The 26,418-nt window shown below is 37.8% G+C and overlaps 2 protein-coding genes and 1 pseudogene across 2 annotated transcripts in view; 2 read left to right on the forward strand and 1 right to left on the reverse strand.

Annotated features, from left to right (window-relative positions):
- The window catches only part of LOC107554620 (CUGBP Elav-like family member 1), a 49,319-nt gene extending 39,245 nt beyond the window's left edge, over positions 1-10,074 (reverse strand). Inside the window, exons 1-2 of the mRNA XM_016237185.1 lie at positions 9,903-10,074; positions 6,294-6,336 (exon numbers count right to left, since the gene is read on the reverse strand). The gene's annotated coding sequence lies outside the window, so the exon portion shown is untranslated. The remainder of the gene's footprint in view (positions 1-6,293; positions 6,337-9,902) is intronic.
- A 2,613-nt stretch (positions 10,075-12,687) lies between these two features.
- On the forward strand, positions 12,688-16,607 carry LOC107554588 (phosphatidylglycerophosphatase and protein-tyrosine phosphatase 1-like; annotated as a pseudogene).
- Positions 16,608-20,410: 3,803 nt separating this feature from the next.
- LOC107554621 (NADH dehydrogenase [ubiquinone] iron-sulfur protein 3, mitochondrial-like) lies at positions 20,411-23,366 on the forward strand. The gene is made up of 7 exons (XM_016237187.1): positions 20,411-20,567; positions 20,983-21,039; positions 21,119-21,216; positions 21,335-21,484; positions 22,011-22,136; positions 22,434-22,553; positions 23,088-23,366. The coding sequence occupies exons 1-7, from the start codon at positions 20,513-20,515 to the stop codon at positions 23,247-23,249; spliced, it is 768 nt and encodes a 255-aa protein (XP_016092673.1). The 5' UTR covers positions 20,411-20,512; the 3' UTR covers positions 23,250-23,366.
- The last annotated feature ends 3,052 nt before the right edge of the window (positions 23,367-26,418 follow it).

Raw genomic sequence — 26,418 nt, forward strand, 5'->3', positions numbered from 1 at the left:
TAATGTTACCAGAAGCTATTTTAAATTTTAAAAAATGTATTAGCCAATATTGAAATTAACACTAACAAGGAACAATACTTCTACAGCTTTTATCAACCTTAGTTAATGTTACAAATGGAGTCTTATTGTAAAGTGTTACCATTTCATTTCAACAGCCATGCTTAAAGATGGCCATCTTTAAATATCTACACAAAGGCCATTGCATTGAAATTACATACATATGGATATTGTATGTATACTCCTAGGGCTGCACGATAAATTGAAAAGGAATCGAGATCGCGATTTGACAGAAGCTGCGATTGTCATGCGTATCTTTCAGTGAAGCACGGTTCTGTGATCAGTAGTTAATCTCCATCCAAAGGCCAGAGGGCACTCTCGCGCTGAAACTCCAAATACGTCTAGCAGAAGAAACCCAGGAAATTCCTATCGCTGAAGCTGAATAAACAGAAGATTCAACTGCTTTCATTGATTCAACGTGACTAATAAACACATGACTACGGCAATATACGGTTTATCGGAGTTCTTATTATTATAATTTTCATTAAAATAAAATATATTTATAATGCAATGCCTTTATCACTGCTTAAATACTATGAAATATATTGCGTGCCTTATTCGGTGTAAGAAGCCACATCTCACAGAAGGATTATTTCAAACACTCGACTGACATTATGAAGAGAGTTTGGATTAAAAATATGGTATTAAATGTGGTATTTTCACATGCTTTCAGATGGAGCAGCATTTACTTCACAGAGCCTTAGTTCACTGAGAAGCTATGCAAACAGCTGTCATTATCGCGAACGATTTCTTCGATTTTATAACTTGTCAGTGAACTACGGCTATGTGTGGTAAATTCTGCTCCATCTGAAAGCACGTGATGATGATTTCCTGCTGATTACAGAACCGGCATTACTAACGAAATGCGCATGACAATCACATTCGATTAATCGTGCAGCCCTATATACTCTCACACTTTATTTGCTTCTATTTTAGAACACTTGATTATCTAATCAAAATAACTAAATATGTTGGCATTCGATTAATCGTGCAGCCCTATATTACTCTCACACTTTATTTGCTTCTATTTTAGAACACTTGATTATCTAATCAAAATAACTAAATATGTTGGTCACACACCGGGCAAAAAGCACCGCACAGACAACTTGCAGGTATCACACAGGCCCCGGACGACTTGCGTTCAATATGGCAGAAGAAAATGCTTTGTGGCCCTTTTCTGTTTTCTTTCTGAACGGTTTGTCAGTTTTGAACTGATACAGTGAGACTCATTCTGCCTCCTGCAGAATCACCCATTTCACTGCCAAACTGGAGAAAACTATCACAGCCAAATCAAACTCTCACTACCAGCAACCCTTCTTCATAATAAACTCCTGCTCAAAGTCATGTCAAACAGAAAGTCAAGTTTTGTCTGAGGATACTGAAATGTGTTTCATAATAACTGCACAGAAAAAAAAATTAACATTACAGACCAAACATTACCCACTTGAACATGTGCAGCACAAACAGTGAAGCCACGCATACTGTAAGATATAGCCTAGTCCCTTCACTACATGCAATACTAAAGAAAATAAAAAATAAACAACAACAGTGTCATATTGGAAAAGTTTAAATGTATAGGAATAATTATTTGGGGATTTAATGGCATTCATTAGTCACATTAGGAGGAGCACAAACAGGAATGTTCCCGACAGGTGCTGCTGACCTCCATGTGGTAACAACCTCCTGGAGAGCGTGGTCACAATTTAACAGCTGCCATGGTGCAGCAACTGTCAGACATGAACTTACTACAGCGAAATCTGACGGAAGTCAAAGCCAAAAAAGCTTTTTGCCTTAAAGTATTAGGATGTTAAGTACAAAACAAAATTTAAGACTTTCAGTAGCTCAGTACAAGTATTTTAGCCTCCTCATGAGTATTTTAAAGGTAAAGCTGTAGATGATTGATGGCTCCTTTAAAGAGCCTGCACTCTGACACACATCCCTTCCCCCTGTAACGGAGACATAAACCCCCTTGACGGTGCACTAAGCGCTCGCAAACTCACACCAACAACTGCACTCTAGACCCTCCAGTCAAACACTCTTCTGAAATCCCTCAGTATTTATGTACACACAAACATGAGTACAGAGTCTGTTGGAATTGCCAGCCCACAGTTGCAGATAATAGAGGTGTTGCCATGCAGGACAAAAATACAACTGTAAAGAACAGCCCACCATAGCAGCATCAACACACTTGAGTGTGTGTGCACTAACAAGTAACCAAGGAAACTGTTTGTCTTAAATTCTGAGCACTAAATACTAAGGAACAGAGAGTTCATTTCATGCAATTTTGCTTCATGCAGCTCTCTAAAATCACAACATACATTGACAGAAACGGAGGTGCAAAATCCTAAATGGCATCCACTAGTAGGGCTGCACGATAAATCGCATGCGATATTTAACGAGCATCTTGTCAGTAAAGCCGGTTCTGTAATCAGCGGTAAATCACCATCACGTGCGGGCTTTCACATGGAGCAGCATTTACTACACAGAGCCATTGTTCACTGACAAGCTGCATAAAACCACGATCATATTTTGCGCATGTTAGCGCACCTTGTCAGTGAACAACGGCTCTGTGTAGTAAATGCTGCTCCATGTGAAAGCCCGCACGTGATGGTGATTTACCGCTGATTACAGAACCGGCTTTACTGACAAGATGCTCGTTAAATATCGCATGCGATTTATCGTGCAGCCCTACTAGTGGATGCCATTTAGGATTTTGCACCTCCGTTTCTGTCAATGTATGTTGTGATTTTAGAGAGCTGCATGAAGCAAAATTGCATGAAATGAACTCTCTGTTCCTTAGTATTTAGTGCTCAGAATTTAAGACAAACAGTTTCCTTGGTTACTTGTTAGTGCACACACACTCAAGTGTGTTGATGCTGCTATGGTGGTAATCAGCGGTAAATCACCATCACGTGCGGGCTTTCACATGGAGCAGCATTTACTACACAGAGCCGTTGTTCACTGACAAGCTGCATATAACCACGATCATATTTTGCGCATGTTAGCGCACCTTGTCAGTGAACAACGGCTCTGTGCGTGTTAAATATCGCATGAGATTTATCGTGCAGCCCTATCCACTAGGGGTGTAACCGTACACAAACATGGCAGTTCGGTACATAGTGCATACCTCAGTTTTGACGTCACGGTTCGGTACGGCAAGGGGAAAAACTAAACATAAAATTACTTTTTTTTTTATTAAACAGTGGATTACTGAACAAATTAGGGCTGTCAAAATGGCTGAAAAACTAAATTCAAATGTTTTACTTAAATATTATCAATATTCGAATTATATTCTAATTTAAAAGGCATAATTTCAGTTGGGGGGGAAAAGCTTTTGGCTTCTCTCCTGAGGCCACAAGAGGGCGCATCGAGCAAAATATTATGCACGTTTCTTCAAAGCATAATAAAATAACTTTAAAATGTTTAAAATAATGTTTATAAACCTTATATAATTAATAAAGTTGCTTAAACAATTAGAAACTAAACAGCATCATGCATGTATGTATAGTTTAATACAAAGGACCGAAAACCAATCACAAAGAGTACTTTCTTCATTTAAAAACTAGCTGCAGTGGGATGAGGAAAACCGCCATAAAGTCGCCAAAAGTTGAACTTTTTTTACATAGCTTTCTAAACATGCGGCTCTCTTGTGCGAGACGCGAGTGCAACGGTGATAGATGTCCATCTAGAAAACGCAATATTATGCATTGTGTGTGAACAGCTTGGTTTCAGTTTTGACGTAAACAACATCTTTCCCGCATTGATTGTTCTCTTTTTCTGCAATATTTTGAATGAACTACGTAGCAGCGCCGCATCTAGTGGGTTCAACTGGATAGGTTAACAAAAGCATTAAAATGACACTTACATCGTCGTCGCATTTCTTGCTCCACTAGCCAGGTTTCCATTCAAAGTTGCGAATTTAACTTATGCACAAAATTGGAATATCGCATAAAACATTTGCGAACAAGCACCGTTTCCATCCAACGAGTCAGAGAGAACAAAATCGTCACTTCTTGATAAACTGGCACTAAATATCACTAAGAAAAGTAAGAGAAGCCACTGAATATAATAATTCTCAAATATAATAAATTACTTGTGCTTTGAGTGAGCAGACGAAACAATAAATGCGGTCTTGCTTTTGGAGGTGAATGTCAGCTGTTTGGGAACGCAGTCGTGGTAGACCGTTCTGGGAGGCAGTTATACAGAAATACTTTGACGACAGACTTTGCTCGGGCACTTCAGAATGACCATGACAACATTTCAGATGCTGTGCAACAAAATCGGTCTGCTGGTTAGTCAGGTTATGCTGTCCCATAGCGCAAAGTCACATTACTTTTTTTTGAATGCTCATGTGGGATTTATTCGCAAAATGCATTTCCATCTCTCATTATTCGCATTAACCTTTTTTCGCACAAGTCAAAAAACACCTCAAGCGAGTGTAAAACGTTTTGTGAATTAAGAGATTAATTTTCTAAATTTGGCGTTTCCATCACTCGGTTCTCATGCGATACTTCAAAATGCGCATTAAAACAGGGTGATGGAAACATAAGGCTGCCTGACGCACACCTAAAATTTGAATGCAACGTTTTTGCATTCGAATGTGGATTTATATTTTAAATTCGATGAATATTCGAAAAAAAAAAAAATTACAACCCTAGAACAAATTGCCCTTTCTTTAAATAAATTAAATTATAATTAATTTTCTTAGGGATAAAAATCTACTTCAGCTTATGCTCTAAACTATAGGGAGCCCTTCTACATTACTATAAGGTTACAATTAACAACAGAGCCCAAACTTATATTTGATTACGATTTCTTTTTTAAATATAATAATCAACACACAACCTAAAAAAATATGCAAATGTGTAAATTGCACAATGCAATTTTGAAATTAAATTCTAAATGATAAAAATTTCTATTTGTTGTTAAAATATATTCATTTACACAGTGGCTGTCATAACTTGTTTCATAACATATTTATTTAAACATTAAATAATTAAGACATCACTAACAGTTAAAGTAAAATATAATGAGTATAAAGTCTAATATTTCGCGAAATGCTCTTCCCTAGACTTCGTTTCTCTAGCGAAATAACAATCTGTGGACACTGATGCCTTGCCTGAGGTAAATGAAATGCTATGTGACATTTTGTTTACAAGCTGTTTTATTGACGTGTTTTCACGTTAAAACTAGTAAAGAGGCGTTTAATTATATTTAATTTAAATAAAAAGTATAAATTTCAAATCATGTCTTTTTTTGTCAGGAAGTTCAAACAATAGAAATGCCATTGATATTCTTAGAACTTCCTGACAAAAAAAGACATGATTTGAAATATGAGACTTTGCTTCTTATCAAAAGTAACAATATATAAAAGTGGAAGTTTCCAATTAAGTTCCACTCATGCAGTGGTTAAACCAATGCTGTGTTTGCGTACCGAACCGAAAGACCTGCACCGAGTTTTCACGTTAAAACTAGTAAAGAGGCGTTTATACAGCGATCTGTCACGCTACATCTAAGAATATCAATGGCATTTCTATTGTTTGAACTTCCTGACAAAAAAAAGACATGATTTGAAATATGAGACTTTGCTTCTTATCAAAAGTAACAATATATAAAAGTGGAAGTTTCCAATTAAGTTCCACTCATGCAGTGGTTAAACCAATGCTGTGTTTGCGTACCGAACCGAAAGACCTGCACCGAAATTTTTCAGTACAAATATGTGCACCGTTACACCCCTAACCTCCACATTTGTGACTAATACTTTATTACAAGCTGACATAAACAGACACTAATTATCCAAACACTAGCAGCATTGTAGCATAAGAGTTTACAGATATGACGCTTGTGGCTCTTATTAAAATTGGAATACTCTAGGAACTACAAGCACCGAACGTCCAAATAGTCTGAGGAACACAAGGCCACAACTGTTAATTTCTTTGACAGAGACGCGAATAGAAACTGAAGTTCAAGAACCAGTATAGTGGGGGGTTTTTTTACACAATGAAGTTCTCATCAGGCATTCATAAGGACTGAAAATCAACTCATCTGCGACCTCTCAAACTAATCTGTTGGCTTCGAGCGCGCTGTCTGATGATTCTAGTCAAATCATGTTCTGAGCGCCAGTCATTTGGAATATGAATACCTACCTTTCCCAAATTCACACACAACATTGTGACGTCTTGCTTAACAAATAGTCCACTGCAAGACATCCTAACACAAAAGTGAGAAACACTTACCCTCTCTGTGGCCTTGCTTTTCTGAAGTGTTGCTCCCGTCAATCTGTAGAAAGAACAGCCGTACGGTTAGACTGGCATTTTATCAATGAACATCTGTGTTGATTCCCAGTATTTGTGGACTTGCTGTCCTTTACCTCCGTTACCATGCTTAGAAAGACACAGGGGCTAATTTGCTGTCTTCGTGTATTATTTATACTGGCTCTATTAGAGTTGGGTTTTTCCCTTTACAATCAAGCCACGAAGACGGACAGATCTTACAAGAGAGTCAATGCTGTACATCCTGCCAATGTCAGATAAGGCCTGAACAGGTCAGTTACTACTGGCTTTATCTAATGAAGTCTAATGTAATACAAAAGCACAATACAGGCATATATTGCCCCTCTGTATACATTAAGATAATATAAACCTTCAGTGCAACATTTTCACTTTAAGCATACTTTTCATTTTCACCTGTATGCTTAAAGGTGTCAATACATAATTGTGGGAAATCTGGATAAAATATCCCATTAACCTCACCTAACCTCACCTAACCATGTCAACTAGGTTAAAAAACAAAGTTCATTATCAAACACAGCACAAGTACACAAATACACCAAAGAGCCCATTACAAGTAATCAGTGTTAATTTCGTCAACGAAGACGATGGCGAAAAATATTCGTTAATGAACATTTTTTCTGCGACTAAGACGAGACGTTGACGAGCTAAAACTAATATCGGATGATAAAAACTATGACGAAATGTATGCCGCATCTTCATTAACGAGACGAGACTATAATGTTATTTGAGGACTACCGGACATTCAAAATACATTCTATAGGCTACTGTCTTGTCCTTCAAAATGTGTGTCCCTGTCATTGGATTGCAATCGGATGAGGGCCATTTGCATATTTAGTCTCAGTATGGCAGCCGCAGTGGATGGATAGCCCACCAAAATGCAAACTAGCGATCTGAAACAATGGCTTCAGCACCCGAAGGGGTAGGGATAAGGTGACCAGACGTCCCGTTTTTCCCGGGAGTCACAATTCGTTGTCGATTGACTTAAAGTTAGTGAGGCGGGATAGGTGGAATCGCGCTGATAGAATTGCTCTCTCTCGCACACGCTCCACTTCTTCAGTTCTCTCATACAGCGCGCGATCAGTTCTCAGTGCTCAAATACACACACAGCAGTCCAAATGTCTATCGTGTAGAGTATCTCATGTAAATACAGTCACTTATGGATTAAGTGAACGTAAACAGGTGGGTGAAAACTGAACGCGTGTCAGTTTTACATGCATGCCTTCCGTCTAAAAGGGACAGCATTCCTAATTAAGTACCTATCTGTGCCAGTGCCATTAATGTTAAACAACAAAAGATGTTAAATATGTTAGGTAAACCTACTGTATCTGAAAAATGAGTTTAATTTGCATCTCTTTCGTATTGGTCTTATTCTGCTTTTTTCAAAAATTATAAATTATATATGAAAAACTATCACTTTTATAAGTTGCTCCCTTTTCACTACTGTTAAAGGGATAGTTCACCCAAAAATGAAAATGTCATCATTTATTCAAGTTTTTCCAAATTCAATCCTTGATTCAAATTTCTCATGACCTTAATTGATTTGGTCTAAAGAGAGAAGAATTAATGGCTATTTTTGTTTGAAGACTACATATAAAATAGCTACCAAAATAAATGTTGGTAACTGCAGTTTGACTAAAAGTTGAGAAAAACGCAATGACTTTTCATCGCCTAAAACTATGAAAGACTCAAATGACTAAAATGTGACTAAGACTATTAAGCATTTTCGTCTCAAGATAAAGACTAAGACCAAATCAAAAATGCCTATCAAAATTAACACCGCAAGCAATCACGTCAAGCAAAATGGGCCTTCTTGCTCTTCACGGCAGAGCTCTTATTCAATAGCATATCGTCAACCTATGTTGTCTTTTTTCTGAAAATCTTTTACCCACAAGGCTCCCATTCTAGACATAACTCGTTATTTCTATACCAAACTACAACTGAAGGTCGCAACACTGCTAACGTGATAAAGAATTCCCAACAGAACACAGTCCACATTAGATTACCATTGCATTCAGCACCGACTAGTCCTGCTAAAGTCCTGTCAATATAATGTGACTTTATGGATTCCTCAAGTCATTTTCAGAGAGCGTTATGCATTATACCTATACAGAGGTTTTGGCTAGGAAGTAGAAGCACAATCGTCCATTGTGAAGCTCTTATCAAATGATAGTGATAGTTCACGTGACAGTCCTGAACAGCAGCAGCTTTCTGTTCAGCAGGCCTGTGATGCTCAAAGCAGAAGGCCAGAGACTAACATTTCTCACCACATTTAACTTATAACACATTTTATTGACAGACTTAGTGGAAACAAGCAGCTATATGAGCACTTGCAAACTAAGCTAGACAAACACTGACACTGAATGTGATGGCCTCAGGAGCAGTAGCGTTACTGATGTTATTAGCACGTTAGCGTTGAAACAAGAAAGTAAAGGCTCTATCAGGAAGAGACATTTCCATTCGCTGCTAGTGCTCGGAGAACTTTTGCTGGGATCGATTCCTCCTTCTGATGGATATGAGATTAAGCCACAAAGTTGCATTTTACTTGCATAAGGAGCCTTTTACAAATGACAGGCCCTCTGTGCTAAAAACTTAACACTACTACTATACTAACACATTCGCTGCGATCATATACGTGTTCATTTAGCCAGGGAGTGACCATGCGTTTTCCAACAGGACCTCTAGTTTCGAGAGCGATCGCAGTGAAAATGCATGCGATGTAAAGACCGCGTGTGCAACACAGGGAGCGACCTGTCCCGAGTCCTGCTCGTCACCTACATCTATTTAATTGCTTTGCATCGTTACACTTCTCAGTGATGCTAACTTAGCAGAACAGCTCGAACAGCGCGCCGAAGTTACACAAGATTCGATAACTCTCGACGCAGCTGCGCATGTACTACTGGTCAAAGAGTAAGTTATCTATACGCGACATGAAGCTCTATCAGGAAGAGACATTTCCATTCGCTGCTAGTGCTCGGAGAACTTTTGCTGGGATCGATTCCTCCTTTTGATGGATATGAGATTAAGCCACAAAGTTGCATTTTACTTGCATAAGGAGCCTTTTACAAATGACAGGCCCTCTGTGCTAAAAACTTAACACTACTACTATACTAACACATTTGCTGCGATCATATACGTGTTCATTTAGCCAGGGAGTGACCATGCGTTTTCCAACAGGACCTCTAGTTTCGAGAGCGATCGCAGTGAAAATGCATGCGATGTAAAGACCGCGTGTGCAACACAGGGAGCGACCTGTCCCGAGTCCTGCTCGTCACCTACATCTATTTAATTGCTTTGCTTTGCATCGTTACACTTCTCAGTGATGCAAACTTAGCAGAACAGCTCGAACAGCGCGCCGAAGTTACACAAGATTCGATAACTCTCGACGCAGCTGCGCATGTACTACTGGTCAAAGAGTAAGTTATCTATACGCGACATGAGCCCCGTGGGCGCGCGGTGGTCGATCTGCTCTTACATAACGACGCATGTTAGCGCGTGCTAGCGACCGTAAACAACCACCAGTTAGCTCGCGCAGCTACAACAATCAACACTTACCCTCGATGCCCCCTTTTGCAAACGGAGGTAACTGAGTAGGTATGGTGTGCTGACACAGGGGAATGATTGTGTAGTGGGATTTGAGAGTTAGTCGTTTTCTTTGATTACGTCTTCCCACGACAACCTACTTTCTGGGTGGAAGAGGGACGGTGCAAAATGGCTGTCTTTCCTGCATGCACCATCACATTTATTAAAAGGGGAGTGGGGTGGAGCCTCTGTCGAAATGGATTGAATAAATATGCACTTTTGGTGTCATAACGTTGATAGACACGTCTGTAAAACAATTTCTATTGGTCTTTTATGATAAATTCGTATATAAATACTTAAAACAATAGTTAAAAGCAATTGGTTAGAATGCGTTCCCCCTTAGGCAGAGATGTGCGTTTCTCTCACGTGGTCGTTCAAGTCAATAAAAGCCCAAGAGGTCTGGCTGTGTGATATGGAGATGTACATCAAATGTGTGTATTTGACAGACTGGTTTATGTGAAGTCTATTTTTAATGTCTGTTCAGTTGTGTTGATAGTATTATGGGTTTGGTAATAAAATGTACTATATAAATGCATTCACAATCATAAGGAACCACAAACACACTGTAATAAGGACATTAACCACGTTTACATGCACAAAATTGTACAACTGATGTCCATATCCTGGCTTTATCCTTAAAAAAAGAGGTTTGCATTCTACTGGAATGTTACTGTGTGCGTGTCTGTACACGTAAATTCAAAGACATTTAAAAAAAATTTGAACATACTGCCAGTGTTCATTATTGCCTCTTTTATGCTGCATTGTAGTATTTTGGGTAAGTGTACATTATGGATTCATTGATGTTCATTCATAAACATTAACACAAGTGCACGATAAACTGCAAAATGACACGAGACTCTTACAAATGTAGGCCATGATTTTATGTCTCCTACTCCTCACACAATGTGCTTCTTCGGTATCAATGGCATCCCAGACAGCACACGTACGTCTGCAAGATCTCAGTTAAAGAGCTCTTCATCTGGAAAGCATCTGCTGTGTACAAACATCTGATAGACATCTTTAAGATGTAAGTTTTACATTCATTCTAAATCATCAACATCTTAAAGACATCTTTTAAATGTCTATTTGACATCTGATAGGAAACGTCCTATAGACGTATTGCAGATGAGCAAAACACGCAAAAAACATTTTGCAGATGTAAATGCAGACGTAAAATAGACGTCTCTGTGATGTACGTGTGCTATCAGGGATCTGGTCAGTGGTTAAAGGCGTTCGGTGAATTTATTCCCTTTCCCAATCGGTGTCCAGCAAATAACCTCCAAAACAGAAGATGGCAACGCACGGATTTAGTCTGGAGGAGCTGAACACGCAGCGCCAGGTGGAGCCTGGGGAGAAGGAATGGGATGGAGCATCGAATAATTATTTAAGTAGGAATATTTGTGTATATACGTGTGTAAGAACAGGAAGAGCAAAAACAAGGAATAAATTGATAATAAATAAACCATGACTGCATAACAGCAAAAGTATGTGGCGAAATGCACATAGGATGTAACACGCCAAAAAATGGAAGAAGAAGAAGATGGCAATGTTGAGGATCTGTAACATGCGTCGAAGAAAAAGCTCTTTCATAGCCAGATAGCACATGTACGTCTGCAAGATGTCTGTTAAAGATCTCTTGATCTGGAAAGCGTCTGCTGTGGACAAACATCTAACAGACGTCTTTCAGATGTCAGTTTTACATACATTCTAAATCATAAACATCTTAAAGACATCTAATAGACGTCTATTTGACATCTAAAAGGAAACGTCCTATAGACGTATTGCAGATGAGCAAACACTCTAAAAAACATACGTCTTGCAGATGTAAATGCAGACATCAAATAGACGTCTCCGAGATGTATGTGTGCTATCAGGGTGGTGATTATGAAGAGGAGTGAGAATGAAACTCCTGTGAAGCGTATGAAGTTGTACATGTCGTTCGTGTACACAAGGAACGATCTCGAGTGTTCTAGCAAGGATTTTATTTTGTCCCACACTCGCTTACAATGTTGTCATGGAAAAGATCTCTTCCAGGGATTGGTATAATCGCGTGGATCCTACTGTCATTCTTGGTGCTCTTCATTTCAGGTCAATGACAGAGGAGGTATTTGTCATTTACAGTATTTATGATAATTATAATGATCCTACCATATTTATAAAATACCACAGTATCAAATTCCAGTCCTGTTTCAGGACTCACCTAACGCCTCTTGTCTCGTTTGGCTTTAGTTGGTCCAAAGTGAGAAAGTCAGAGGAGTTATTACTATGAATGAAGAATATGAGACAAAATATTTCTGCAATTCGGCTGAGGTAAGTGCATCTGCCAGCTCTGTCACTCGATCATTACCAACCATTGCAGATGAGCAAAACACGCAAAAAACATTTTGCAGATGTAAATGCAGACGTAAAATAGACGTCTCTGTGATGTACGTGTGCTATCAGGGATCTGGTCAGTGGTTAAAGGCGTTCGGTGAATTTATTCCCTTTCCCAATCGGTGTCCAGCAAATAACCTCCAAAACAGAAGATGGCAACGCACGGATTTAGTCTGGAGGAGCTGAACACGCAGCGCCAGGTGGAGCCTGGGGAGAAGGAATGGGATGGAGCATCGAATAATTATTTAAGTAGGAATATTTGTGTATATACGTGTGTAAGAACAGGAAGAGCAAAAACAAGGAATAAATTGATAATAAATAAACCATGACTGCATAACAGCAAAAGTATGTGGCGAAATGCACATAGGATGTAACACGCCAAAAAATGGAAGAAGAAGAAGATGGCAATGTTGAGGATCTGTAACATGCGTCGAAGAAAAAGCTCTTTCATAGCCAGATAGCACATGTACGTCTGCAAGATGTCTGTTAAAGATCTCTTGATCTGGAAAGCGTCTGCTGTGGACAAACATCTAACAGACGTCTTTCAGATGTCAGTTTTACATACATTCTAAATCATAAACATCTTAAAGACATCTAATAGACGTCTATTTGACATCTAAAAGGAAACGTCCTATAGACGTATTGCAGATGAGCAAACACTCTAAAAAACATACGTCTTGCAGATGTAAATGCAGACATCAAATAGACGTCTCCGAGATGTATGTGTGCTATCAGGGTGGTGATTATGAAGAGGAGTGAGAATGAAACTCCTGTGAAGCGTATGAAGTTGTACATGTCGTTCGTGTACACAAGGAACGATCTCGAGTGTTCTAGCAAGGATTTTATTTTGTCCCACACTCGCTTACAATGTTGTCATGGAAAAGATCTCTTCCAGGGATTGGTATAATCGCGTGGATCCTACTGTCATTCTTGGTGCTCTTCATTTCAGGTCAATGACAGAGGAGGTATTTGTCATTTACAGTATTTATGATAATTATAATGATCCTACCATATTTATAAAATACCACAGTATCAAATTCCAGTCCTGTTTCAGGACTCACCTAACGCCTCTTGTCTCGTTTGGCTTTAGTTGGTCCAAAGTGAGAAAGTCAGAGGAGTTATTACTATGAATGAAGAATATGAGACAAAATATTTCTGCAATTCGGCTGAGGTAAGTGCATCTGCCAGCTCTGTCACTCGATCATTACCAACCATAATCACATATGTCAATGTACAACTAAGGGTGCTTTTATCCTGTTGGTTATATAACAGGACTGGCAAGCTGTTGGCGTTGACCTGCTCAGACTCAGCACGGTGGACCTTACAGGTATTCCCAGCCTAGAGCACATTCACAAGGGTGTGGACTTCGCCTTGAAACATCGAGAGCAAGGCACCAGTGTATATTCACTGTAAGGCTGGCCGCTCACGCAGTGCAACTATTGCAGCCGCATACATACCTCATCAGGGTGGGTGTGAGTCTGCATACACCATGAATAATAACAAAGTCAGCAGCTCTATGTCATAGGCCACCACTGTGAACAATATTTGTCATTGTGTGATTGCATATTTTTTTGTACTTTTTTCATTGAGTATTTATAATCTTTTGTCTCTTAATATTGTTGGTGGTGTATAAAAAAATTATATAGGTCAATTCATGTGATGCTGATCACTTCACTACATAAAACCCACATATGCAGAATTCAAAGGGACTCATATACCTAAGCTTCACTTCTCCTTTTTTAAGAATAAACCATACACAATTCCACTGAGAGACGTACAGTATATTCTTTATATGAATTTGTTCCTTTTTGTCCTTATTTAAGGGAATTTAATAATGAATTAAATCAAGTAGTTTGTATTAATGCATATTACTGCAAGTTTTTACATTTCTATTGCAAAACGGTAATATTAAATGTTTAGCTACTTACGTCTTACCTTGCACTCAGTCAACATTAAAACTTTAATGAGTGCTGTTAGATCAGACCAGACTAAAAATGTAACATATCTCTTGCTTTAAAAAATGAAATAAATATTAACAAATCGGAATCGGCCCATTTGCTTGTAAAATCGGCCATGCAAAAAAAAAATCAAGCAAGATTGGTGCATCGACTGATGAAAAACGAAACGCACTAGTGTAAACGCAGCCTCAGCATTGATGTGTTTCCCAGCTTTATCCAGTGGTGAACTTTAAGAGAAGTATTTCAGTGATTCAGTTAACTAATAATTTTGATTATTGTCAAAAGTGGGTTACTTCTGTTAAGTCTGTTCTGTTCTGAAAAAAGTTAATATATTAATTATTATTATAATACCAGCCTTTCTGAAGCACTGGTAGTACCAAGTAAAGACCACTGATCTATAATACAGTGGGTACGGAAAGTATTCAGACCCCCTTAAATTTTTCACTCTTTGTTATATTGCAGCCATTTGCTAAAATCATTTAAGTTAATTTTGTTTCCTCATTAATGTACACACAGCACCCCATATTGACAGAAAAACACAGAACTGTTGACATTTTTGCAGATTTATTAAAAAAGAAAAACTTAAATATCACATGGTCCTAAGTATTCAGCTGTGACACTCATATATTTAACTCAGGTGCTGTCCATTTCTTCTGATCATCCTTGAGATGGTTCTACACCTTCATTTGAGTCCAGCTGTGTTTGATTATACTGATTGGACTTGATTAGGAAAGCCACACACCTGTCTATATAAGACATTACAGCTCACAGTGCATGTCAGAGCAAATGAGAATCATGAGGTCAAAAGAACTGCCTGAAGAGCTCAGAGACAGAATTGTGGAAAGGCACAGATCTGGCCAAGGTTACAAAAAAAATTCTGCGGCACTTAAGGTTCCTAAGAGCACAGTGGCCTCCATAATCCTTAAATGGAAGACGTGTGGGACGACCAGAACCCTTCCTAGAGCTGGCCGTCCGGCCAAACTGAGCTATCAGGGGAGAAGAGCCTTGGTGACAGAGGTAAAGAAGAACCCAAAGATCACTGTGGCTAAGCTCCAGAGATGCAGTCGGGAGATGGAAGAAAGTTGTAGAAAGTCAACCATCACTGCAGCCCTCCACCAGTCGGGGCTTTATGGCAGAGTGGCCCGACGGAAGCCTCTCCTCAGTGCAAGACACATGAAAGCCCGCATGGAGTTTGCTAAAAAACACCTGAAGGACTCCAAGATGGTGAGAAATAAGATTATCTGGTCTGATGAGACCAAGATAGAACTTTTTGGCCTTAATTCTAAGCGGTATGTGTGGAGAAAACCAGGCACTGCTCATCACCTGTCCAATACAGTCCCAACAATGAAGCATGGTGGTGGCAGCATCATGCTGTGGGGGTGTTTTTCAGCTGCAGGGACAGGACGACTGCTTGCAATCGAGGGAAAGATGAATGCGGCCAAGTACAGGGATATCCTAGACGAAAACCTTCTCCAGAGTGCTCAGGACCTCAGACTGGGCCAAAGGTTTACCTTCCAACAAGACAATGACCCTAAGCACACAACTAAAACTTCACTACATAAAACCCACATATGCAGAATTCAAAGGGACTCATATACCTAAGCTTCACTTCTCCTTTTTTAAGAATAAACCATACACAATTCCACTGAGAGACGTACAGTATATTCTTTATATGAATTTGTTCCTTTTTGTCCTTATTTAAGGGAATTTAATAATGAATTAAATCAAGTAGTTTGTATTAATGCATATTACTGCAAGTTTTTACATTTCTATTGCAAAACGGTAATATTAAATGTTTAGCTACTTACGTCTTACCTTGCACTCAGTCAACATTAAAACTTTAATGAGTGCTGTTAGATCAGACCAGACTAAAAATGTAACTTTGAAACTTTTTGTCATCCTAACAACAAAAAGATGTTGTTGGTAAAGGAGTGCAGCAAAGCAGCATAAGAATATCAAATATTGAGGGGGAGGGGGCAGTTTGTCCCTATATAATTATTGAAGGGAGATATCCTCGTTCTCAGTGTGTCTATAGTGGTTACAGCCGTGTGTTTAAATGCTTGTTTTTCTTTCACAGCTACACTGTTGGAGTCCAGAGGAGGCCTGTAAGATGCTGGCCTCAGTCTGGCCTCATGTGCTGATCCGCTCAGCCCAGTTGGAGATTCTGCAGGAGTACTTCAAGCAAGTGTGGTTCAGAGTCCAGCTAGAAGATACACAGTGTACAAACGCTGACAATAATGCAAAATCGGATATATTGTAGAGCCTTAATAAGTTGTGTTTTCTTGTTAGAGTGCATATTTTTCTATATATTCTCTTAAGAATGATTGTACTGTACATAAAAGCAGACTTAAAGCTATAATAACATCCATCTGGATTACGTTGTGAATAAAACAATATTGTTGTTTGTAACAACGTTCGGGAAGAAGGAGGCAGGAACTGGCAAACATTTAAAGAAAACTTTAATAATAAAATAAACACAAAATAGCGCAACAGCCCCTCGCAGACGACTGTCGCGCACAAACAGAACCAAAACACAAATTAAAACCCAGGCCTGGTCCTCTCTCTTCCAACACTGTCGTCACTCCTCCTTTTATCCTTCCGGAGCTCCTCCGTGGGACTCGAGACCAGTGAGTGGTGCAGGTGTCGTGCATTAGCATTTCCTCCACCGGCCTCACTCTGTTCCCACGGCTCTCAGGCTCCCACGGCTCACACATCTGTCTGGAAGTATACCTAGTAAGACCTTGATTAGCTGGTTCAGGTGTGTTTGATTAGGGTTGGAGCTAAACTCTGCAGGACACTGGACTAATTTAATTTACTGTTAACTTCCGGCTGTAGCTGTATCCCTTCTAGCCACAACCGTTTTAGACAGTGACAGGGTTTCCATGCGTCCTGGAAATCCTGGAAAATTGATGGCTACTTTTCCAGTCCTGGAAAACACATGGAAAATGAGAAAAAATGTCAAATGTCCTGGAAAATGTTTTCCTTTGGCCAAGAACGCACAGTTTACCACTGGCCCGAGACCATTTTAATGTTAGTAGTAGAAAACGAACGGCCATAACTCGGAACAGGTGTTAAACCGAATTCTGTGACTTTAGTAGGCGCTGCAGTGAGGGTAGGTTTAGGATTAGGATTGGGTTTAGGAGTAGGTTGGATAAGCTCAATATAGCGCCTAATATGGTCACATAATTCGGTGCAACAGCGGCCCGTTTTTTGCTCCAAATGCACGATCGGCAACCGGATTTTTTTGTCTTATTTCAGCCGACCTCTGTTCCGGACTTGCATGCAAACTGTGTTGCAAGCATTTTCCAAAATGTAATTTGTGTGGAAATATTAGGAAGTCTGTAAACGGGACGTTAACATCAGTGGTACAGACTCAATTCAGTACCCGCTGATAGGCTGCTGCTTTCCAACGCTTCCGTAAATATTTATATCGCTTTCCGTGAACAGTGATATGCAATGGCCAATCAGAGGTGTTTCTAGTCAGAATCCACTCATTTTTCACTTGACCCTTTTAAAGCAATACTTAATTAAAAAATATTTGAAGGATACATGCCAGTATTTTAAAATAGTATTTTCTTTTATATTATTATTATTATTAGCATTAATAATTAATTGATTTGATTTATTTTCATTTTCAAATTGTTTAATAAAATAATTAAATACTTTTTTTTTTTGCTATGGTGCTGAAATTGGTTCTGAAAATCATTTGTTGTAATGTTTAATTAAGAGCTCATATTAAAGAGCTGATTTTAAGTTAAGTCATGGCCATAAAATGTATGACTTCTGTATAGACTAATATATTGCTTTAGGGCATGATCCTTGTCTTTTATTGTCGCCATATTATGGCCATTTTTGGCCATAATATAGCCAAAAATGTCCTGGACAAGTCCTCAAAGTCCTGGAAAATGATCACTGAAAAAGAGTGGGAACCCTGAGTGAATTTACAAATATTGATTTTTGATTGAGTTAGTGATGTAATGTTTTTTAAAGCTTTTTTTTTTTTTTAAATCTGAACTTCTAACTGGCTTCTTTGTATTAGGAGTTGTTAAAAAGACTGCATCTGGCAATTGGTGTTTTGTTTCTTTGTGCATGTTATCTATAAGGTCATGATATTTTGTAATTGTAAGGAAATCCTGTCTTGGCAGCTTAAAAGAGCCAATGCATTTAATTCATTTTCTATGATTAAATACTATAATGAAACAGAGAGAGACCATTTGCAATACATTTTAATAAATCGGATGACAAACAACGGTAGGTGATGGTCTTTTTTTAGTGAAATATACAGGGTCAGTGTTTTAACACTGGAAGGTGTACCATTCCGTATTTGATGCATGAATTCTAGTGGCTCTAAATTATCAACATGATCAAAATTTTAATAAATATTAACAAATCGGAATCGGCCCATTTACTTGTAAAATCGGCCATGCAAAAAAAAAATCAAGCAAGATTGGTGCATTGACTGATGAAAAACAAAATGCACTAGTGTAAACGCAGCCTCAGCATTGATGTGTTTCCCAGCTTTATCCAGTGGTGAACTTTAAGAGAAGTATTTCAGTGATTCAGTTAACTAATAATTTTGATTATTGTCAAAAGTGGGTTACTTCTGTTAAGTCTGTTCTGTTCTGAAATAAGTTAATATATTAATTATTATTATAATACCAGCCTTTCTGAAGCACTGGTAGTACCAAGTAAAGACCACTGATCTATAATATATATTATATAGATCAGTGGTACAGACTTAATTCAGTACCCGCTGATAGGCTACTGCTTTCCAACGCATCCGTAAATATTTATATCACTTTCCGTGAACAGTGATATGCAATGGCCAATCAGAGGTGTTTCTAGTCAGAATCCACTCATTTTTCACTTGACCCTTTTAAAGCAATACTTAATTAAAAAATATTTGAAGGATACATGCCAGTATTTTAAAATAGTATTTTCTTTTATATTATTATTAGCATTAATAGTTCATTGATTTGATTTATTTTCATTTTCAAATTGTTTAATAAAATTATTAAATACTTTTTTTTTGCTATGGTGCTGAAATTGGTTCTGAAAATCATTTGTTGTAATGTTTAATTAAGAGCTCATATTAAAGAGCTGATTTTTTAAGTTAAGTCATGGCCATAAAATGTATGACTTCTGTATAGACTAATATATTGCTTTAGGGCATGATCCTTGTCTTTTATTGTCGCGCATGATCCTTGTCTTTTATTGTCGCCATATTATGGCCATTTTTGGCCATAATATAGCCAAAAATGTCCTGGACAAGTCCTCAAAGTCCTGGAAAATGATCACTGAAAAAGAGTGGGAACCCTGAGTGAATTTACAAATATTTTGATTTTTGATTGAGTTAGTGATGTAATGTTTTTTTAAAGCTTTTTTTTTTTTAAATCTGAACTACTAACTGGCTTCTTTGTATTAGGAGTTGTTAAAAAGACTGCATCTGGCAATTGGTGTTTTGTTTCTTTGTGCATGTTATCTATAAGGTCATGATATTTTGTAATTGTAAGGAAATCCTGTCTTGGCAGCTTAAAAGAGCCAATGCATTTAATTCATTTTCTATGATTAAATACTATAATGAAACAGAGAGAGACCATTTGCAATACATTTTAATAAATCGGATGACAAACAACGGTAGGTGATGGTCTTTTTTTAGTGAAATATACAGGGTCAGTGTTTTAACACTGGAAGGTGTACCATTCCGTATTTGATGCATGAATTCTAGTGGCTCTAAATTATCAACATGATCAAAATTTGTTCTATACATTCTAATCTATTACATGCTCTCTGCCCTCTGATTGATCGTTCATACGTTATTAGTAAGTAAAATGCCTTTTATTCAAAATCTCATTGATTTACACTACAATCAGAATTTCGGACTTACTTAAATAACGACTGCATCAAATTGCCTAATTTTGCTCAGTTGTGGTCTCAGGTGTATTTTTGTGATCTCTAAATTCTCAGTATATCTTGTTATATGAGCCATAAAAGCCTGATGTATCAAATATGAAACAAAGCATAAAACACATAGGCAAACTTTTTAATAGCATTCTTTTATCATTTGTTTTAAGGTCAATTTAACAAATAAAAAAAATCGATTTGCGACTATTATTTCAAATGTCAGGCTGTACAGGGTTAAAGGGCTCGATTGTGCCGCCTGAAGATGGCAGCAGCGCACTGCGAAACGCACAGCACCGTCAGCATCAGGCGGATCACGGCCGCGAGGAAGAACGCGGAGAGGGAGTAAAGATGGCGGCCTCCTTGGTTAGATTTGTCCGCAACGGTTTTGGAAGAAGTCTAAACGGTAAGAAATAAGCAAGAGCAGCACTGACCTCTTCGTAACTAATTATTTACGTAATCACCATTATTAGCTCTGTGCAGGATCCACAACCCGCTCTTCTATGGTTAGGCTTTTTTTCCTTCGCTATTGACCTTTCCTCTTGCTCTAACAGGCAGTAGAAATACAATGAACGCCAATGACAGTGTCGACTAATTTACAGTTATAATCTCAATTATGCCAATCATGCGTCTCTTATTCTTGAAATGAACACATCGCGCTTCTAGGGAGAAGGAGTTTTGCAAAATTGCAGGAATGTAATTAATTTGGAATTTGTCGGACACAAGCTACTAATTTGATTCATTTTGATGTCTTGATCTGAACCTGTCATAACATCAGCACTATATTGTGCTGCATTAATTTCTCTCAATCTCTCTCATAGTTGCTAGACAGAGCGCTGCGATTGTCCAGACAAGAACAACGACAACTGAAACCAGACGTGAGTAGATTTGGGGGATTGGGTTTGTCATTGTTGTTAACGTGTTGATGTTTCATGATTAAATGTATTTTTGCATTAGCTACTGTAAGGCCCAAGGATCCAGTCACACACACTCAGCTTTCAGAGTTTGGAGAATATATTGCAGAGATTCTCCCCAAATATGTGCAACAAGTTCAGGTCAGTTATTCTTATATGTGTAATTTACAGATGACCGATTAGTGATACATATCGAAGATACACTCTGCAGTTCCTCAAAAATGGTTCTCTTATTTACAGCGTTTTGTTTAAATTCTAGGTGACCTGCTTTAATGAGCTGGAGCTAATGATCCACCCAGAAGGGATTATACCTGTTCTCACCTTCTTGAAGGATCACACAAACGCTCAGTTCCACAACATGACTGACCTGACAGCTGTGGATGTCCCTACAAGGCAGTACCGCTTCGAGGTGTTTATTTATTTATTTTATTTGACTTTTCATTATTATTTTTTCAATATATTCATGTAAAAATAACATTCAAAGGTTATAAATTCTGTGACTTTAGTAGGCGCTGCAGTGAGGGTAGGTTTAGGATTAGGATTGGGTTTAGGAGTAGGTTGGATAAACTCAATATAGCGCCTAATATGGTCACATAATTCGGTTCAACAGCGGCCCGTTTTTGCTCCAAATGCACGATCGGCAACCGTATTTTTTTTGTTTTATTTCAGCCGACCTCTGTTCCGGGCTTGCATACAAACTGTGTTGCATGCATTTTCCAAAATGTAATTTGTGTGGAAATATTAGGAAGTCTGTAAACGGGTCGTTAACAAAGGCCGCTGAAGAAGAACATGTAAAAATAACATTCAAAGGTGCATACTTTGGTAGTCTGGATGGGAGAAGTTATTAGCATGAGAAATACTCATCCATTTAACTGAATCAAACATTTCTGAAACTGTTCTGCAAAGGTTTGATGATCAAATTATTTCCTTTTCAGATTGTGTATAATATGCTGTCCCTGCGCTATAATTCTCGTATCCGAGTGAAGACCTACACTGATGAGCTGAGTCCTCTTGACTCCTCTGTGCCTGTGCACCAGGCAGCTGACTGGTATGAGAGAGAGGTATGTGTCTTATTGTAATCCGCTGAAGTTTCATGAACAAGTTTTGAGCTTTGCATTTTACAGATTACAAAAATAGATGTCTGTTTTGTCTACAGTATACTTAGACACAAGCTGCAGTGCTCATGCAGTGGAGCCCCTGAGCTACTTCCCACCTGCTATGACACACTGCAGACTGTGAATGTCTTGTCAATGGTCCATGAGATCATGCAGCATAGCTGTAGATGCATGCATTTGTTAGGTCTGTTTCATCAATTTAAAGGTAGTATTGTTTCATTCTGAAATCATATTTCATTACAGATTTGGGACATGTTTGGAGTTTTCTTCGCAAACCATCCAGATCTGAGACGCATCTTGACAGATTATGGATTTGAAGGTCATCCATTCAGAAAAGACTTTCCTTTGTCTGGATACGTTGAGGTAAATACACTGAATATGAACTCTGTTACGGTTTACTGAATGCTGTCTCTCTCTCTCTCAGAAATGTTTTTGTTGGGACACTATAAATGCTGTTGTTTTGCTATTCATCAAAAAATCCTGAAAAAAATGTATCATGGTTTCCACAAAAATATTAAACCGGACAGCTATTTTCAATATTGATGAGAATAAGAAATGTTTCTTGAGCACATACGATTTCTAAAGGATCACGTGACACTGAAGACTGGAGTCATGGCTGCTGAAAATTCAGCCTTGCCATCACAGAAATAAATGACATTTTAAAATATATTAAAATAGGAAACGGTTGTATTTAAGTTGTAATAATATTTCACAATATTACTGTGTACTGTATTTTTGATCAAATAAATGCAGCCTTGATGAACATGAGAGACTTCGTTCAAAATTATTATAAAATAGTAGTGTGTGTTCCAAGGTACAGAGCAATTATGTCTTTTTAATTTTAAGCTGGGTGTGGATTCATTAATGCTGAATATTTTTCTTCTCCTTCTTTGTCAGGTACGTTATGATGATGAAGTGAAGCGGGTTGTGGCTGAACCTGTTGAGCTGGCCCAGGAGTTCCGTAAGTTTGACTTGAACAGTCCATGGGAAGCGTTCCCCGCATACCGCGAGCCTAAAGACGCACCTAAGCTGGAGTCTGGGGATAAACCAGCAAAGTAAACCCCCCCCCCGCTGCTGTGACCCTTTAGAGTTCTAATCATACTCTCAGATGAATCCTCAGAACGTATTTATGTAAATAAGACCCTGTGCTACATCTAAATAAAACAACGAAAACCGCTCCTGTTTCTGCATATCATTTCTTATTTATACTTTTTTATTTTTTTTGCAAACATGTCTACCACTTGACACTAGTTAAAAAGGCAGAGACACACAGAAATAAGCTCTTTCAAAACTCCGAATCAAGATTATGCCTTTATATTCTACAATTTCAAGAGTTTTATGTAAAAAAATTATAGCCAATGTTATGCAAAATAAATTTTTTATTCTGGCAACTCTTTTAATTGAAAAATGTCAGTAATGAATAATATGAATATACCACTGATATATTTAGACAATTCTCTCAGGTATTCTAATGAAAATTTAAACCTGTAAAACAATGTGTATGAATAATGCTTAGTCAAATTCTGGTTAAATACACGGATGTTTGATACCTGTGTTATAATTTTTTTGTGATTTGGCAGGTAAATGTGCATATAGGTAAATGTGCATATAGCCAAATGCCTTCAAGGTTTTAGATATCTCCAGTTACCGCTACAAGATATAACAATAAATAATTTCTCGATATCGACAGGTTATTTCCAAAAAGATCTTTATCTACAAAATTATGAGTTTTGCCCACAAATTATTTAATTGCTCAGGAATTGTTTAGTTGTTTAATTGTTCAGGAATGTCATTGCACACAGCAAAATTATAGGTCTAAGAATCTCTCCTCCATAATTAACTGTGGCTTTTTCATTTACCGATCTCATTACATTTTGTGGCATGTCAGCTACTCCTTAAGAGCACATAAATGAGCTCTTGATAGAGACTAATCATCCAGCATGTCGGCTGCCTGCTGCTACTGTGCTCTCTCATTCCTTCATGAATGGAGCTCTGCAGCAGTTGTTGGTTCTGGCATATATGTTTGCTAACTTATTGTGCAATTTCTTTAATATTATTGTCTTTTTACTATTTATCATTTACTAGTACTACGGTTGACTTTTAAAACATCACATTTATAAATAAATATTTCTAATTCAAGAACATTGAGTTCTCTAGGATAATGGACTTATTTCCCATCTTCCTAACTTTACCCTACGGAAGTCCTAAGAGGCCATGGATGATTGTTTTCTCGTGATCTGGACATAACGTTTGTTCTCTAAGTTACACAACTGCGCCAACAGGTGGCAGTATAGACCTGAATATAACTGATGTGCTGTTGTATATCTACTGTATATCCACCTTACTGGACGTGTTTGGGACAGAGTAAGGACTTTCTTCGTGATCAATATAATTTGTGCAGTACTAATTAACTCATAAATGTTAAATGCTTAAAACAATATGATTATTTTGCTTGAAAGTGTATCTGTTCTTACTGCTAGATGAATGACTCATCACAGTTTCACCACAATAGCGCTCTAAGTGATACTAAACTAATTGCTTATTAAATGCTTATTAAAATCAATGTTGACGTCACTGTAGTATCCTGTTTGCACCTATATCTGTATTTCTGCATTAACGTATTTATAATGTGCATCTTCTTAATTGTAATCTTTATTGTTAATCATTAAATGTATATTGATAAGAAATTTGATTTATGTATGTACAAATGTTTAGAATTTAATCCAGTGATGTTATACAGTGTTGTAATTTTTGGGGGTGTGGTTGGTTGGTGGTTAAAGTAGTGTCCAAAGTAGCGCAATGACCATATATCTCAGATATCAAAACTCAAAAAATGTCACCTAAAATACATATTTTACAGTCACTTTTGTGCATACTGATCATAAACACAGCTAAAAAGCTTTCTACCTGTGGCCCTCCTTCACAAAACTTAACAGCACAGTTTTATCATGGGTAGAATGCAAAATGTTTCAATACAAGGATTTAGTCAAATGTAATTTATGCAACATTTCAAACCTTTAACCCATGGGGGAAAAATCAAGCCATGGCAACAGTTTAAAAGTAGCCCAATTCCATCAAAAAGATTCCATCCGTCAGATTTCACTGATCACGGGTTGAGAGGAGAGATGATTTGCTGCTCAACAGATCCTGAGCTCATTGACAAATATCTTGACCATGATCTTGACCAATTTCATGCAGGCATTGTACATAATCGACCAATGGTGACGCGTAAGAAGGTAGGAACTACAGAAAACAGTAAAAGCGATGCAAATACGTGTACAGATTAGAGGCCCTATTTTGATCTAAGTGCATGGTCTAAAAGGGTTGTCCCTATTCTATTAATGAGTAATGGGCATGTTTTGGGCATGACCTGCAATAAACCAATCAGAGGACCCCAGGGGACCCCTCAATTCGACCACTGGTCTTTACTGGTTGAATTAAAATGAACGAACGAACACATCTAGGGCCCTAACACTATAATACTTGAAACATGAAACTATAATGAAAATGAAAATTAAATGAAAAGTTTTGATTGCTGTAAGAAATTTAGACCTGCTCATGTCACATCACAATTTTTTTACGTGTATTTACAGCGTTGCACATTATAACCAATCGCACACGATTCTGTTGAGTTTATGAACACAATGGCCAATCAGAGGCATCCACATAGACATCGCTGAAACCTCTGAGTTTTTGCGCGCGCGTGCTAAATGAATCTCGCAAATTTTCTCATCATAAGCAACAAAGTGCAGATGTATGAATTCCTTAAGTATGAGATTCATTTATCATACAGTGTATGGACAGCTTCATTGATTATAACAGGAATTTTGAGTGCTTAAACTCTGACTAGACTGAAGTCAGAGATAATATTCTTTAATGCAAAAGTTCTTTACTTGCTTTCTCAATAATTTACTCGCTGTTTGAATAACTATGTAAATTAAAGCGTTATAATTTGTAACTTGGAATGTTTTTATTGAGTTGAGATCACTATAAATACAAATTCAGTCATATTAAAATATTTCCTGACATCATATCAGGTACTTGTCTAAAAAGACGGGTTTATGATGTGTGTAGTTTATAGCCTACATTACACTAACATACCCTGCAGTTGGTTTTAACTCTGCCTATGGGTAGATATTTAATTCTTCTTTGCTTAATGATAGTTTGGTACACCAAATTAACTGATATTGAATAAGTTTTTGTCTTAGAATCGACGAACAGCCACTTA

This window comes from Sinocyclocheilus grahami, unplaced genomic scaffold (assembly GCF_001515645.1).
Source record: "Sinocyclocheilus grahami isolate Dianchi unplaced genomic scaffold, SAMN03320097.WGS_v1.1 scaffold508.1, whole genome shotgun sequence".
Taxonomy (NCBI): Eukaryota; Metazoa; Chordata; class Actinopteri; order Cypriniformes; family Cyprinidae; genus Sinocyclocheilus; species Sinocyclocheilus grahami.

Excerpts from the sequence above, each read along its gene's own strand:
- LOC107554621 (XM_016237187.1), top strand. The coding sequence starts at position 20,513 with ATGGCGGCCTCCTTGGTTAGATTTGTCCGCAACGGTTTTGGAAGAAGT. Across the intron at positions 20,568-20,982 it reads TTTTGGAAGAAGTCTAAACG|TTGCTAGACAGAGCGCTGCG; the intron begins GTAAGAAATAAG and ends TCTCTCTCATAG. Across the intron at positions 21,485-22,010 it reads CAAGGCAGTACCGCTTCGAG|ATTGTGTATAATATGCTGTC; the intron begins GTGTTTATTTAT and ends TTTCCTTTTCAG.